Source organism: Alternaria incomplexa, assembly GCF_024043165.1.
Source record: "Alternaria incomplexa strain BMP 0042 chromosome Unknown scaffold_13, whole genome shotgun sequence".
In the NCBI taxonomy this organism is placed as follows: Eukaryota; Fungi; Ascomycota; class Dothideomycetes; order Pleosporales; family Pleosporaceae; genus Alternaria; species Alternaria incomplexa.
Window position 1 is genome coordinate 445,036 of NW_026249862.1, and position 15,979 is coordinate 461,014.

Sequence of the window (15,979 nt, forward strand, 5' to 3'; positions counted from 1 at the left end):
CGTTCACTTCTCATACACACTCGGTCTCTATTCTTGAACCGGAAGTCACAGCGCGCATCCTACGCACATTCAACACGCAACTCTGAGGAGATATACAATCCAACAGCCACACGCCCTCCCAACCGCGCTAGCGACGCCACTGTGCCCCTCGCCCCGCCAGCTCTGCGTCGACCCCACTTCGCGCCAACCTGTCATTGGACGCGCGTGCCCTTCGACGCACAACAACAAGTGTGATAGACTGCGCATGAAGGACCATCGCACCTGCAGCCTTTCTGTTCGCGATTGGACGAGTGTGCCCTTAATAGATGTGGCTTATTGACGTGTCAACGCCACGGCTCACCGGAGTCTGGGCACTTTGGGGGCGAAGTGAGGCTCTGTGGGAGCAATGAGGTGGGGAAGGTTGTCACGATGGAGATGGGAATGGGCAGGCAAGGCAAAGGAAAGACTTGTATTTCACTAACAAGGAGCGACCTAACTAGAAAGCAAAAAGGATAGTAAAAGCGAACTGTAACGAGTGTGTGTGGAATAAAAAATGAAGAGGCTGTAAAGACCGGAACAACTATAGCGACTCGAAGACGAAGCCCAAGAAAGCCCGTAGCACACCTCCATCTTACCCTCGTGGTCTTCTCTCTCGTTGCGACACAGCAATGCATGCCCTACTGAATGCTGTGAGACGTAGCGAACTAACGGATGTTCAGGGATGCGCGGCTACCGTGGCCCTTCTTGGCGTGGTCCTGTAGCTTGTCCTTGCGGTAGAATGTCATGGGGCAATCGTAGATGGGGCACTTGAAGCGAGGCGTTCCATGCTTCTTCATGTGGCGCCGCATTTCTTCGTTGCGACCGAAGGTCTCAGGGCAGCCTTCGGGGCAGCGAATGCTGGCTGCGTCGGTGGTGGGTGGGACTGGAACAGTCAAAACTGCTGGCGCTGGATTGGGCTGGAAGGCCGAAATAGGCTGGGTCCAGTCCGTGGTAGGCATGATTGGCTGATCATAGCCGTAAGTGTTGCTCAAGGGGTCTGGCCAAAGCAGCTGTGGGGCAAGTCCCAAGTTATTTCCAATATCTAGACGGTTCAACGAGGTGTTGTAGAAGCCAGTTTCGGGGTGCAATCCTCCACCAGGTGCCTGTTTTGGGTTGTTCGAGTTGTAATCGATGAGTGTGTTCAGTGTGGTTGGGAAGGCAGCTGAACCATGAGTGCGAGTCCCGTGATGCTGCAATCCTCCAGTGTGGTAGGCATCGAAGGCGGCAGGGTCCCAGGAATTGTCTTGACAGGGGTAGTGAGGTCCAGCGTGCTGCTCTGCCTGCGCATGTGGAAGAATTTCATTGGCCCGTGCAACTTGCTGGGGAAAGGAGGCGTAGCTGTGACCGGCGACTGGCTGATGGAAGGGCACGAAGAACGTGGCGCACCCGTCATTGTTGTATTGGTTCTGGTCTTGAGTGATCAAGCGCTGGGAGGCAGACCTGCATGATGTTAAAAAAAAAAGGTGACTCACACAAAGTCCTGATCGTCGTCGTTGTGGTATGCTCCAAACGCTGGAGTGTTGTTGGAGTCCCGTTCGGACGTCGTTGGAGGGAATTGCTGCGACATTGTGGTAATGCCGAGGCTGGTAGTATGGAGATCAGCGTTGTCCTGAGGATGGTGGGTAGTGGGTAGTATCGCTGAGTGGGTAGAAGGTATCTAGGTTGCTGGTGTAGCAAAGAGCAGGCTGACGGCGGAAATCTGTCTTCGACTGAGAGGCGGGATCGGGGAGTGCGGCTATTTGTAAGGCTAGGTATGAGACCGACTGCGAATTGAGCGGCACACAGCCTACGTGCCCTTTGAGGTCAATGCGCCCAAGTTGCCAGTCCCATCTGGAACGCCAGACAGGAAACCGGCTTGGCGCCTGCAGCCTCAAATCAAATACAAATATAAACCGGACGCCTACTGATGGCATGCGAAAGACGCCAAAATGACATTCGAGAAGTTCGCGTGCGATCTTTGTTCCAAGCGAATTGATACACAAGGAAAGCTGAAGTAAGCTAATAGACTAGCCCACTATGTAACAAGGCCTGACTAACACATAGGAGTAAGCATCTGAAAACACATACAAAGCCTTACAAATGCCGGACCTGTACAAGAGGCTTTGCTTCTCGTCTGGACCTCGAACGTCACATCAAATCTCAACACCGTGCGGGTAATGAACAGCACCGTTGCCATGTTGAGCGCTGTGTGTTCACTTCAAATCGAAAGGACAATCTCAGGAGGCATCAAAAGAAGAATCACCCTACCCTAAGCCATAGCTGCCGCGATGAATATAACGACAAAACACACTTGCAAGATCAACAGTCCAATACCATCAGTACTGCAAAGCCATGCAGTGTATCAAACTTCATGCAAGTAGCCACTTTGGGCGACTTGAACCGGCTGCGCGTCTTCCTGGACGCAGGCATGACAGTTGATACGAAGGCCGATGACGGATCCACTGTCTTGCATTGCGCTGCTAGAGCCGGCCAGGTAGAGGTGGTCAATTATCTGCTTGACGTTGGCGCAAGAGTGGATACAAGGAATGGAAGCGATCGATTGCCCCTACATGAAGCTATCTTAAGTGATAGCACCGAGACGTTCGAGTCTTTACTGGGGTTCATGACGCAAGAAGAACTTCGTGCTCCCGGACTCAAACTGAAGCACTACCTTTCACAAGCGGGTCATATTGGCATCGTTGATGCGTACCTCGCCCGTTTGGGGTGCGATTTTACAGACCAATCTGCCCCGAAAAAACTCGAATTTGCGATACATACAGGACACGAAGCACTTACGGCGAAGTTGATTGATGACCTTAGCATTGATTGCAATCATCGGCAAGGAAATAGCTATGCCCCAATACACTGGGTAGCGTTATTGGGACGGGAAAAAGTTATGCAAGTCTTTCTCGCTTCCAGCCGCGTCGACAAGACCTTGGAAACCTCCCGCGGCAAGCGAGCACTGCATCTGGCTGCCATGAAAGGGCATAAGGCTATTGTAGAGCAGCTCATCCATCATCCAACTGTTGATGTTAATTGCCGAGACAATCACGAAGCGTCGCCTCTGCACTATGCATCATCCAATGGCCATACAATGGTGGTAGAGCAGTTAATTCATCACTCGAGTGTGATCCTCAATTCCCAAGACAGGGTAGCGGCAACACCCCTGCATTATGCATCATCAAAAGGACACACAATAGTCGTAGAACAGTTGCTCAGCCTACCAAGTGCTGATGTCAATTGCCGAGACAATTACGGTGAGACACCTCTGCACTATGCATCATCAAAAGGACAAACAATGGTCGTAGAGCAGTTGATACGCCATGGAAGTGCTGATATTGACTGCCAAGCTATCAGTGCAGCAAAACCTCTACACTACGCAGTCTCTGAGGGGCATTGGGAAACGGCTTCCTTGCTACTCGCATACTCGGACTCAATGAGAGATGGTCACCGCATCTCATCTGATGTTTCATCAACAAGTCTCACATTCACCAAAGAAGATTTGCTTCACCGACTTCTAAAGCATCCGGACTTCGGAGGTCCGAACAAAATTCTTCCAGGAAGGCGTAAGACTATCCTTCAGGTCGCTGCTAGCAAGAATGATTGCGAAATGATCGCGTCTCTGCTAGCTTACCCAGACATCGACGTGAACAAACACGACGAAGCGTATGGTACAACTCCTCTGGTGACTGCTGTTGCAACCAACAAACTGGAAGCTGTGAAGCTACTTCTGCAGCACAAAGACATCGACGTAAACGCAAAGAAATGGAATTATTGGACAGCGTTGAGACATGCAAAAGCTCACAAGCACAACGAGATCGTCGACCTCCTCCTCTCCCACGGCGCCATCGACTACGACGCCAACGCACCATCAGCCGTACCAACAACCACACACATCGACAACTCGCAAAAGACCAGTTTGCAACCTGACCACGAAGCGCACTTCGATCCATTCGACGACGATATGGACGACGTACCAACCGAAGCTTGGGAAGAGTTTCTCGCCATGGAGGAAGGAATGGAAGAATGAAGACTGTTCTCGTCAGGCGTTGTGTGGCTTTGGTTTCTGTAAACACGGTCTTTACTACCAGCAATGATCTCTTTCCTTCAATAACATGTATCGGTAGTCTTTCGTAGTATCTTAATGACATCTCATTTCCCAAGAACGCACTTCGTGTATCGCGCAGTACGACCGCCACCATCAACCTTGTAATCATCAACGCGACCCAAGCAAAACGTGAAACGCATACATCGTCATAGTACCGGTAAACAAACCAAACTCTTAATACATGCAATACGTTCCAATCATACTATACTACATAATCTACACATACACCGCCCTCCACCATCTACAAAACCCCAAAATGCCTCTGCTGCAACTTATCAAAAGTCCTCGGCATAGAATCAATAGCCCGCATAGTCAACGGCGCCTTACTCTCAAGCACCTCCGCCAACCAAGCCCCAGCCTCCTCATCATACCCAACCCCATTCCTCTCATCGCTCTTAACCTGGCCAAAAGCCTTCGCCAACAAGATAATAGTCTTGTACCGCGGCAGCACACTAGCTTTGTTGAGATCATTCGGACGCAGCTCCATCCACTGGAAACCTTTGCGGTCGTTGCGGATGAAGTTGGGGATGAGTTCGCGCCAACCCGGGAAGCGGGGCATGAGGTATTCTTCGCAGATGGAAAAGGCGTCGATGATGTGGTTGCGGTGGATGAGCTGCTGGATGAGTTCGTTCCAGGTGAGGTTGTCGACTGTGAAGCCGTTGACGAGGAGGTCGCGGATGGTGCGTTGGGCGTCTTGCGCGGCGTTGGGGTTGTCGGCGTCGGACTGCGCGAGGAGACTGCGGATGTAGATGCGGGCGGGCTTGGCGAGGATTTGGCGGCGGTTGTCGGAGATGTGCGCTTCTTGGAAGCGTTGGAGGATCAGAGGGTCGGTGATGGAGGTGTCGTCTGGGACAGGGGCGCTCTGGTTCACGGCTTGGTGGAAGGTCTTGGTGAGTTTTGCGGCGGAAGTGCGCGCGAGGTCCCAGAAGTTTGCGACTTCGGCGTGGTTGTTTGCCTTCAGATGCGCCTCCATCATCGACGTGACGAGGGTCAGTGGTATAGCGTAGGTGCCGGACTCTGCTGCCATCGCTTCGACCTTTTGGAAAAGCTTCTTGCAGAGTTTATACGCCGATCTGGCGCTATAGAGCGAGATCATCAGGCCATAGTAGGACGCTCGAAGGTCATCGAAGCTGTCCACATCGTCAAATCGTTCATGTACTGGTTGTCGGTGCGCAATCTCCTGCGCTGTACTGGAGACGAGCATCTCTTCAAGAGCCTCTTCGACTCGAAGCAACTTGTAGTTTGGATGTTTGGCTCCTCTCCTCTTTAGCTGCCGGGAATCAGCCATACCAAGCGCTTGTAGTGAAGCTTGGCGGGAGCTCTCGGTTTGAGGAACCTGGCGCGCCTTCATCCTTTCGTGAGCTTCCACAGCTAGTTGATACTGCCCCTCCCTCAAGAAACCGGTCATCACTATGGCGTAGTGAAGTGCATGGACCCGGTATCCTTGTTCCGGCATTGTGACTCTCAGCAGTTTGTAAGCAGCGTTGGTCTGCTTTACTTCGACTAATGCTCGCATCAGACTGCCGTAAGTCCAGCTATCCAGCGGGATGTTGTTCTCGACCATTAGTTTGTATTGCTGCCTGCTACCCGCTAGGTCGCGGTCCATTGCGCGCTGTTGGATCAACAAGTTCCATGTATGTGAGAGAGGGTATCCGTGAAGTGTCCCTGCCTTATAACTGTTGAGCATGCCATATGCGATCGCTTCGGCGCCTTCTGGATCCCCCGCATTTAGAAAGGCTTCGACATAGCCCGCTCTTGCACGAACATCCGTGTCAAGTTGTATCCCCATCTGCTTGGCTTTGGAGAAGAGTGTCTCGAAAGCCTCAACATCACCTCTATGGGCACAGAAGTCGAGCAGAGGCCCGAAAGTTTTCACATCTGGTGCAACGCCATAGTCCAAGCAATTGTTGAAGCATTCCAGAGCACCATCGAGGTCCTCGGAACGGACGTAGGCAAGCAGTAAAATATTCCAACAAGCAGTATCCGGGGTCATCTGAAACTCTTCGTGTATGCGTTTGAACTGGGTGATGGTGCCATCGACATCCGCGCGTCGTGCATACACATACGGAAGTGATGAGAGTACGCTGATTGTCACTTCGTCTGGGTGATGTAATCGAAGCTCATTGACGTATTCGTCCACCTTCTCCACATTACCAACCCTGGCATACGTACGAATCAGGTACTTGAGAAGACCAGACCGTAGCGGCTTAGTTGGGTACCAGGTGCGTAAATCGTGTAGATGATCCTGAACACGTCCCAGGCCGCCTTTCGAAGAATGCTGATAGATCATGGACCTGATCAAGACCCGTGATGGTGGCCCTTCGGAAGTGCTTTCGTCCCCATAGAGATAAAGTTGCCGGTATCTTCTATATAGCTCGAGCGGAATCTTTCGCTGGTTGGTGTATTCTCGGTATTTTGGAAGGTCCAACATCTTTCGAATCGCGTGCTCGTAGCAAGTTGAAGTGGGGAGATTTAGAGAGTGGAGACTATCAAAGAGCCCGATGAAGTAATCCCAAACAAAATCATCGTCGAATTTTTCTGTAAGCAAGACGCGATCCATTACGTGAGGTACGAAGGACATGACAAAGCAGGCCAGATCACGCTCTCGAGATGGCGTAGATGTGAGTTCGTGTTGAAACTCCCTGACGTAACGCAAGAAAGACTTGAAATGTTCCAGAAGTTCTGGTAATGTTGCAGCCTGACCCCACAATTCTGGGAGTGTATTGCCGGTGCGAATCGCGTGGTATGTGGGAGTACCACGAATGGAATGCGCTTTCCGATGGAACTCTCTGAAGACACGAAACGCGAGATCCCACTGCTCGTCGAGAACGGCTCGTCGAAGGATTGCATCTATGCCACTATGCAGTAGAACCTGACTGGGACCTCCTGATGCAATGGGCCTGGCGAGCTTGTCATAAAGTCGAACTGCCGGGCCTATCATCCCTAATGCAACGTAGGCTTTGATAGCTGCTCGGTGTGATGATAGCCGGCGCGCGGCTGGGCGAAGCCCGTCAAACACCTGAATGACTCGCTCCGGTACTGTAGGCTCACCGTCCTTGACAAGATAGTCCAGGAGCTGTACTCGCAGTGTCTCTACTTCCGCCAAGCGATCTTCGGGGATGCTAGTATACAACTGCCAAGCCAACTCTTGCTTCTCAGGTGGCGGAGAATCTAGTAACGTCTGCAATTCTGTGACTGCATCCGACCCTTGTAATAGCTCTACCGCATCCTTTTTGGCCTGTTCTACCCTATCCACATCCATTTGTGTTTCATCCTGCACAGGTTGCGCCTGTATTGTCGAAAAATGGCGGGCTCGAATCGCATACGGCTGTCGTCGCCTCTGTTCCATTGAACTGAGCGGGTTTACGGATAGTCTTCCAAGAAGCGCCAGGGTCTTTTCCGGGTACAGAAAGTCGAGCATTGGACCCTCGTGGGTTTTCTGGTCTGTATTGGCCTTGTTCGCCGCTCCATTGCCACCATCACCACCTGTTTCTTCGATAGTCGGGGATGCGGCCTGCCAAGACGAGAGACTGAGATCGCTTGCACCGTGGTGCCGAGGGGTTGGGTGCAACGTGCGCCGACTGCGTAGACATGGCTTCGGAGCGCGGAAGAGCTGGCGTCCGCCGGATTCGAGGCATGTCGAAGCACGCTCGAGCATCACCTGGAATGTAGGAAGCGCAGATGGGGCCGGCGCAGATTACCAGAGGCTTTGAAGAATTCTATAAACTGCCACTATTAGATATGATGGCAAGAGGACTGGGTATTGGGGTTTGCCCACACTCGTGCATGCCTCCAGCTATGCGATGAGGACTACTGTACACGAAAAGCGGTGGAGGGGAAAACCAATGTACAGAGTGCTGACTCAGAAGAAGGAGACTAAAGCAAAAGACACAAGGGAAAGAACGAGTAGCGCGCGTGGCAGTGGCGGGCCCGATATCTATGATGTCTCGAAAAGTTTACGGCGCGACAATGACCTGAGATTCCGATTCGCTTGGCAGGGCCATGGATAGCTCGCCAATTGATGCCCCTCCACATCAGCCGCATCCCCACAGTTGCACTCAACACCAGCTGCCCGGCCATGGATATCACCAAGTTCGTGACCGACTACCGGGAGTCGGCGTTCCTCATCGGTGATTACAATACCTACCATGAGCAGTTGTCGCGACGTCTCCGCATTGTGAACAAGAAACTCGGTCGGGCAACACCCAAGAACGCGAAATATGCTGTAAAGGCCCCGGTCACGGCGGAGGATATCAAGAACAACAATGAGTACGAGTCACGTGTAGGAGACGCATCCTGGAAGCTGACTGTGATAGGGCTCTTCACCTGCTCCTGCTCAACTCGGAAAGGGCATGGGCGCAGGCCATGGCTATGAAAGCCTCTCACTCCGACGAGAACGCCGACAAGAACATCACCGGCTCTACGCGTAAACACATCCTCTCGCGCTTACACAAGGCTACACAATACGCGAACCAGGTTATCGAACTCATCTCCAACACGAGCGCAAGCGGAGCATCAGAGACGGATGTGCTCGAAGCAAAGGCGTATGCCTACACTCTGGCTGGAGCGCATGAGTTTGAGAAGCAAGCCGAGGGCATCAAGAGCAAGAACGCGACGTCCCAGCGCTGGGCCCCGTGTCTCACCAAGTACTCAGCGGCGCGAGTCATCTACAGCGCTCTGCTGAAGGCTACGAGGAAGGACCTGTTCAAAGATGTGTTGGCAGGCACTACCGACCCCAGCATCCGCTATGCTGCCTATCAGAGTCGCATCCCACGTACAGTGGGTGTCCCGACTGTTGCGACCAAGTACTTCCCAAAGGACGACGCAGAGCTGGTCAAGGCCGTAGAGAAGCTCGACCCAGCAGCCCTGAAGGAAGAGGAAGCAGCTTCGTCCCGTAAGCAGCACAGATCGAACGAGAGGGTATCGCTAATAGTCAACAGACACCCAGATTACGTGGCGCGGCCGAACAGCAAACGTAGTAGACGCTGCGATTGGCCAGGCTCTAGCATCTGTCGATACCGCCTCCGCGGCCCTTGATCAATCTACGACTTCCACCTCATCGCCCAAAGACCGTGCCAACGCCTACGACGACATCCTCATTGCGAGCCAAGACGCGGTCGACGCAACACGAAGGGCGATTGAGGAGCTTGAGAAGGAAGGTGTCGATGAGGGCGATGCGCGCATGCAGGATCTTCGTGTCACGAATCTAGCGGTCAACTACGATCTCATTTCGTGGCGAGTCGGGCGCAACCGAGTGCTTATCGGCAAAGACGACGGTCTCACGTTCCCCGCGAATCCTCCGCAAAAGCCGCGCCGACCGCGCAAAGACGGCAAGGAATGGGTCGAACGGGAAGAGCCCACTGGCCGTAAGCTGGCGCGCTTACGGGAGCGCATCGCTTTGTACGATGCAATCCTGCAAAGTATTGACTCGGTCAAGGACCTCCGTGGTGCTGCTCGCGATACCGGATTCATTTCCGAACTCGACGGACAGCGTGCATACTTCCAGGCGCTGAAGTGCTTGAATCTGTCACACTCGTACGCATTCCTATCAACGCCAAAGCAAGCTCTAGCGCTTTGCAACAGGGCGTTAACACTGGCAAACCAAGCAGCATCTGCTCCACAATCCCAGGCGTCCTCAACATCCAACGCACCTAAGATGGAAGTCTCCGGGGAGCAGACAAAGACGCTCAAGGAGAATCTCGAAAACCTGAACTCGCACTACCGGGGTGTAGTGGCGCTGTCCCAACTATTCGCAAACTCTGATACCGCGTCCAAGGCCGGACTGGCAAACGCAGCGCCCGTTGTTGAGCGACTGAACGAGTACCCATCGTCGGGCTCGGTTGATCTGAAGAACCTAGTCACATGGCCTCCAAAGATCAAGCCGGTACCAGTCAAGCCTCTCTTCCTCGATGTGGCATGGAACTACGTAGAGTATCCCGGGCGCACGCCGCAAGCGCAGGTGCCAGAGCCAGAGCCAGAAGAGGCGCCGGTTGAGGAGAAGAAGGAGGAGAAGCCGCAAGCCAAGAAAGGTTGGTTCTCCTTTGGTAGATAGTCATAATCACCGTGCAGGTGGCAGGGATACATTCCATGGGGTCACCGTTGTTGCCCAAACGCTATCTCTACGATCAAGTGATCTTTCAACAAAACCGTACTGGTATATCCTTGGTGTAGCCGATACGAGACCCTGGAAATGCCCTTCTCCAGACTGTGCGATAGTTCGCGCTACGGCTGTCTATCCAATTTGAACCTCCCTATCTACGTGACAGCCACAAGCCGGAGACAAGATAGACGTGATTGGTCTAGTCAAAGGTACGCGCACAGACGTGCATGACCGCTGTGGGACTAGTGTAATTGAGCCTCAGGGGCAATACCATAAGCGCCGGTCAGCGTGAACCATCACGCGCCTGACGGGACGGTTGTTTCGTTTCAACGACCCTTTGTTCATGGGTCCTGTAGGACCGGGCGTGGCAATAATGGGGAGCCGTTGTGGAGGCTGAATGCGTGTGAATTGTGCTATGCCTTGCTTGTGACTAAGGGCTGAATCGCTGAGTAGGTCATCGTATGGTTCAGATTACCATGCTGAAGCTTGTACGACTGCAGGAAAACGGCCCGGCTCAAAAGAGACTGGAGGGACACTTGCGGGCAGCGTTCTGAGGTCATGCAGGTGGTTAGATCCTAATTTTAAATAAGGTGGGTATTATCGATACGGAGGGACCCCTATCACCAAAGCGCAGAGAACGGATCGCGTACCTGGTAGCTCAATCTCGTGCTCATTCCTCTCAACAGACAGACACACTCTTTCAACACTGCTTTGTACCTGTTGCTTTTCTGTCCTTCAGTCTTTACAGTCGCTCCCTTACTTAATACACACACTCTTTTGAAGCTCCATCCGCTTGCTCGCGTCCTGTTTGGTGTACATCATCAAAACGTGCGCATTCGACATCCAAGGCATTCCCACCCGATACATCACCAGCTACTCGAGGAGCGCCACGCGTTTCTCGACCTAATTACCCACCACGGCTTCCGCACTGGCTACCTCCATCCTCCCTCGGCCCCAGGTCGACGATTCGTTCCGCAGACCCTCGATCCTGCAGGTTTTCGACCTGCCCGCCTTCAAGACGTCTACCACCGCCAACTTCGACGACAAGCTGCCGTCGATCGGCCACGATAGATCACGACCGTCCTCAAGCTCGACCGTGGCTTCCTACACCCAACAAAGGCATGGCAGCAATGCCTCGATTCAGCTGCCGTCACTAGCTACGCTAGCGTCGGCTGCGTCGAATTGCCCCGCTGCGAATATGAACAGTAATGATAATAATGATAATATGAGGAGAGATACGCCCGAGAAGAGAATGCCTTCACCCCCCAGGTACGTTTTCAGAATTACCCAAGCTCTCTTTGCGGTGGTGTGGGACAAGTGTGTACAAGCACAGATGCGTGAAGGGTTCTCAAACGGAATATTCGTAAAGACCTCCGCGTTGTTGTATTCACTCCTCGTGGACTATGAGAGCGTGGTGAATGGCTCCAGACTGGCAGTTGCGTCGGCGGCACAAACCGCCGGCCGTTCCGCTCGCACCTGCTGCTTATCACTGAAAGCTTGGCGTTTTCGCGACTTCTTTTCCAGCCCTCGCTAACCATGGAGAACAGTAAACCCGTTAATGGCCTCAGCATGACTTATGCAACCTCTGCGCCCGCAACCGCTGGTGGTCAGGCTGGCTCTCCGGTACGTACGATTGCGATGTTGGCGTCATGGCTCCAAGCCAGACGCCGATTTGTCTCTTATCCCCTTATCGATAGGTAGCCATTATCTACTTCTTCTGGCCTCGCGCTCGAGGCGACCTCGACGCATCGCATTCTTTCGCGATGTCGTCCAGAGACGAGCCTGATGGATTTTGGCAACACTGAAGTGCTCCTGCTGACAATCTGCAGCCGTCCTGCCAAAACTGCGCAACCTCCACCACCCCTCTTTGGCGCCGCGACGAATCTGGCGCTGTTCTCTGCAATGCCTGTGGTCTCTTCTTGAAGCTACACGGACGCCCGCGACCCATCAGTCTCAAGACAGATGTCATTAAGAGCCGGAACCGCGTCAAGACTGGCGGACCAGGTGGACGCAAGCGGGTATGCAAGTCAATCTACAACTCCTTCACAACTAACACATGACAGACAAGCGACCAAGGTGGTCTTCCTGCCGCGCACCCCGATGCTGATGGCCAGCTAGCCCTAGCCCAGCACCGCCGCGCATCTGGCAAGATCTCTTCTGGACTGTCCGACCGCTCGCAATCGCCCATCTCCCGCACCGGTACCCCGAACTTCAACCACCCCTCCAACATCGCACCATCACACTTGTTCGAGCAGGCCCTGCATGGCGGCGACTTCCACTCGCCCTCGCTACCAGGCTTTGGCATTCGTGCTCCGTCCCCCGCCAACTCTTCGATCAACGGCTCTCACCTCGAAGCCCCTCTCCCGTACGAGACTCTTGCCGCTCAGAACACTGCGCTCAAGACACGCGTCTCGGAGATGGAGCTCATCAACGATCTCTTCCGCAACCGTGTTAGCGAACTCGAACAGAGCGAGCAGTCAGCACGACAGACGGAATCAACCCTGAGGCAAGAGCTCGAGGAGACCAAGCAGCGAGAAGCGGACCTGAAGAGGCGGTTGGACGAGATCGAGGCCGAGAGCCCGCGACACAAGAAGATGAAGATGAGCGAATTCGTGGATGAGAGCCGCGCTGGCACGCCCATTAGCGCAATGGTCGAATAAGCACAACTGTTTCCTGATAAGGCGTTTCCTTTTATCAACTAATGACTGTTTCACGCATGCGGGGAGTGATCGAGTCGCACCTGCTGTGATCTCCCTGCGACGAGAGTTGGGCGTCGACGTCTGCTCTGCGCTCGGTCTTTACGACCATCTAATGTCCGATACCACTTCTTATCATGGTCCTTCGGGGCTGTGACTGTATTGTAATCTTTCTTTTTTGAGTCCGATACCAAGTGCTGATGCGAGGAGATGCGGTGGGCTGTTACGGCCGACATGGATGGACGGGTAGATGGATGGCATGGTTGGCATGGATGGGATGAGGTGGGAAGGGTCATGTTTACCAAAAGTCTTATATGGGAATAGCTTTCGTCGTTGAATTCGATGTGAGCACTACGATTGTTCTTGTTGTGTGTATCGTGTGAGTCTGGGTGCAGTGACATCCGTGATGAGTCCTGATAGTTGTGACCGAACGACTAACACTGGATACCACAAATTATATTGCTTGTCGTCTACATAGCATCATGTTTCATTATGCGAACATACATACAAGATAAAGCATATTCTTATCAGTGTACACATCATAGCTGCGTTATAAGTGTATCATGCAAAATGGATCATCTGGTTCCAACCCATCACTTATGTGGTGACACGTTGTGAAGCCTCGCGAACATCATACTTGACTGCTTTGGCTTTGGCTTTGCTTTACTAGCTTTTCTGGACTCTTGGAACTGATCAGAAGAATTGTCGCTAGCAGGTGTTTTACAGTCCTTACAGTCTTTACGCATCTTATCTGTACCCCACAGATGAGGTTCAGAACTGATATAAACAACGTGTTAGAGCCTATACACAATAGAGAACTATCTCCACTAAGGTTGTTGCATGGTTGGATTAAGCTTCGTGTTTGCATTCGGAAGAATATTGGGTTGCAATATGCATAAGTGTAACAATGTCGTGGTACCTCTTGAGATCGGTTGTGTCGGTTGAGGGGAATGTTTGTGGAGCGGTTGCAGAGCGATTGCAAACTCTGTAAAGACGGCGGGCTCTCAAGAATCCTCCGACATCTTCGCCTGACCTAGAAGGACTATAAGCAGCTAGGAGAAGTCATTACCACTCTCATAGACTTCACGACAGTCGACGAGGTAAAGGTTGTCGGGAGTAAACGGGGAGCGCTAACCCGATGTGAGCTCCCGCACGGACTCTTGGCGGCTAATCAACCCTTCAGCGAGTTTTTGCATCCACCTCCTCCATCCTCCTCCCACCACTCCCCATCCATTGAAGGACCAATTCATCTCCAACTCATCTCCACTCCGACCGTCAATACCATCACCATGGTTGCCATCGCTCGCTCCTTCGGCGCCGCCCGCGTGGCCGCCCGTGGCTTCTCCAACGCTGGTATGTCTCGCGCCTGCCGCAGCAGCTTAAGCCATTGGGTTTGAGCTCTGCAAGCTCATCAAGCAGCCATTGACCATCATCTTGCAGCCCGCGCTCCCCAGCAGAACACCCTCGTCGCTGCCCGCAGCGCCTTCCGCAACAACGCCGCCCGCAACGTCATTCAGAAGCGTGGCATCGTCGCCGAGTCCACCGCTGCCGCCATGGTCGCTGCCGCCAAGATCCAGGGTGCCGGTCTCGCTACCATCGGTCTTGCCGGTGCCGGTGTCGGTATCGGAACGGTTTTCGGTGGTCTCATCCAGGGTGTTGCCCGCAACCCTTCCCTCAGGGGTCAGCTCTTCCAGTACGCCGTTCTCGGTTTCGCCTTCGCTGAGGCCACTGGTCTTTTCGCGCTCATGATGTCCTTCTTGCTCCTCTACGTCGCATAGATGTGTGCATTGCATGGACTGCCGGACATTTGGGGTCAACGGTATGGGGGTGCCGCAAGGTGGAAAACTTTTCTTGCGGATGGGTGTGTGCATAGGGACGACTACTACCTCTTTTCCTACTCTAGTGGCCGGTCAGATTGTGTAAAACATGTACTTTAGACGAGCAATCTGAAGAGCAAGCTACCACCACGGCTCGCTTTCCTTACCCGGGTATATGTGCGGAAGCTGTAGCTATGGTAATGACATGTGCGGATGACTGACGTTGAACTCAATGGACTCGAATGGACCCTCCAAACCAATGCCGACGCTTGTCAATACCCGTGCCACGTTCCGTGATGAGCTACTGCTGTTCGAGCTGTCCGATATTGAGACTTGGTCATGCCAAGCTTTCGCTCGAGCTCGCTCTCAGGCTTGTAGGTGTTCAAGGCTCCCACCCCACCCTGACGCTGATGTTCGACTTCACACTCGTTGACTACTAAATAGTTCATCTGACCTGCCGCAGGTTGACAGTGTGACATTGGAATGGTTTACCCCAGAACCCCGCGATTTCGAGGCTGCCTCGGTACGACCCGCTACCGTGAGCGCAAGCTGGAGAACGAACAGACAGAGATGCTTTGACTCTGGAACTCACTCAAGGCCTGTTGCGTCGTGTACCTGGATATCTAGGAGCGCATATCGTGTGGGTGGATGGTAACCGTATTCCCATTGTTGTTGTTCGACAACCTGCGGCACGAAGGAAGCAACGGATACCAGGTACGGGCTTAGCAACATTAGTTCGAAGTACCAAGCTGACTGTCAATTGATAGAATCGAATGCACAGTTGACACGACTTGGAGCTCCCCGAGTTGAAAGCGATCCGAGCCCCCGCGAACTTCGCACGTCGCTACGACCCTCCCCCGATCGAAACACGCGCGTAATACACTATCTCGAATGAGAAGGAATGATTGAGACTATGAGACTATAAAGGGCAGCATCTAGCAATCGTCTGGGTAGAAGGATGCTGTGGCTAGCCGTGAGTAGATCAGCATGCAGCGTCGCATGGCAAAGTCCGCGCGGCGCACGTCTCCATCGCCTCCGCGTTTGGTCCCAGTTCGACGTGATACTTGCTACGGTCACAGAAGAAGCAAGAGCTGCTGCGCAAGTCGTATAGAGATACCGAGGCTGCGTTGTTTCAGATCTGCGTCTGGGTAGATGGTGAGGCTGTTTCCGAAACACGATACGTGAACGCTCCAACCCTCCTCCCAGGACCGGACATCGGAAACCAAACAACCACACTCTTCCTTGCCGACTGCGGAACATG

General features: G+C 53.1%; 6 protein-coding genes across 6 annotated transcripts; 4 read left to right on the plus strand and 2 right to left on the minus strand.

The window, feature by feature from the left end:
• Window positions 1-683: 683 nt before the first annotated feature.
• On the minus strand, window positions 684-1,411 carry J4E90_008493 (uncharacterized protein; the record flags this gene model as incomplete). The annotated part of the gene is made up of 2 exons (XM_051438018.1): window positions 684-1,369; window positions 1,405-1,411. 2 exons carry the CDS (start codon window positions 1,409-1,411, stop codon window positions 684-686), a joined length of 693 nt encoding a protein of 230 aa, XP_051288017.1.
• A 1,909-nt stretch (window positions 1,412-3,320) lies between these two features.
• On the plus strand, window positions 3,321-4,027 carry J4E90_008494 (uncharacterized protein; the record flags this gene model as incomplete). Its single annotated transcript, XM_051438019.1, is given in 3 exon segments — window positions 3,321-3,326; window positions 3,558-3,563; window positions 3,581-4,027. The coding sequence occupies 3 exon segments, from the start codon at window positions 3,321-3,323 to the stop codon at window positions 4,025-4,027; spliced, it is 459 nt and encodes a 152-aa protein (XP_051288018.1).
• Window positions 4,028-4,346: 319 nt separating this feature from the next.
• J4E90_008495 (uncharacterized protein) lies at window positions 4,347-7,763 on the minus strand (the record flags this gene model as incomplete). Its single annotated transcript, XM_051438020.1, has 1 exon — window positions 4,347-7,763. One exon carries the CDS (start codon window positions 7,761-7,763, stop codon window positions 4,347-4,349), a length of 3,417 nt encoding a protein of 1,138 aa, XP_051288019.1.
• A 420-nt stretch (window positions 7,764-8,183) lies between these two features.
• Window positions 8,184-10,157, plus strand: J4E90_008496 (uncharacterized protein; the record flags this gene model as incomplete). The annotated part of the gene is made up of 3 exons (XM_051438021.1): window positions 8,184-8,374; window positions 8,422-8,999; window positions 9,046-10,157. The coding sequence occupies 3 exons, from the start codon at window positions 8,184-8,186 to the stop codon at window positions 10,155-10,157; spliced, it is 1,881 nt and encodes a 626-aa protein (XP_051288020.1).
• Window positions 10,158-11,741: 1,584 nt separating this feature from the next.
• J4E90_008497 (uncharacterized protein) lies at window positions 11,742-12,865 on the plus strand (the record flags this gene model as incomplete). Its single annotated transcript, XM_051438022.1, has 3 exons — window positions 11,742-11,828; window positions 12,035-12,223; window positions 12,269-12,865. 3 exons carry the CDS (start codon window positions 11,742-11,744, stop codon window positions 12,863-12,865), a joined length of 873 nt encoding a protein of 290 aa, XP_051288021.1.
• A 1,325-nt stretch (window positions 12,866-14,190) lies between these two features.
• J4E90_008498 (uncharacterized protein) lies at window positions 14,191-14,679 on the plus strand (the record flags this gene model as incomplete). The annotated part of the gene is made up of 2 exons (XM_051438023.1): window positions 14,191-14,254; window positions 14,342-14,679. The coding sequence occupies 2 exons, from the start codon at window positions 14,191-14,193 to the stop codon at window positions 14,677-14,679; spliced, it is 402 nt and encodes a 133-aa protein (XP_051288022.1).
• Window positions 14,680-15,979: the final 1,300 nt, after the last annotated feature.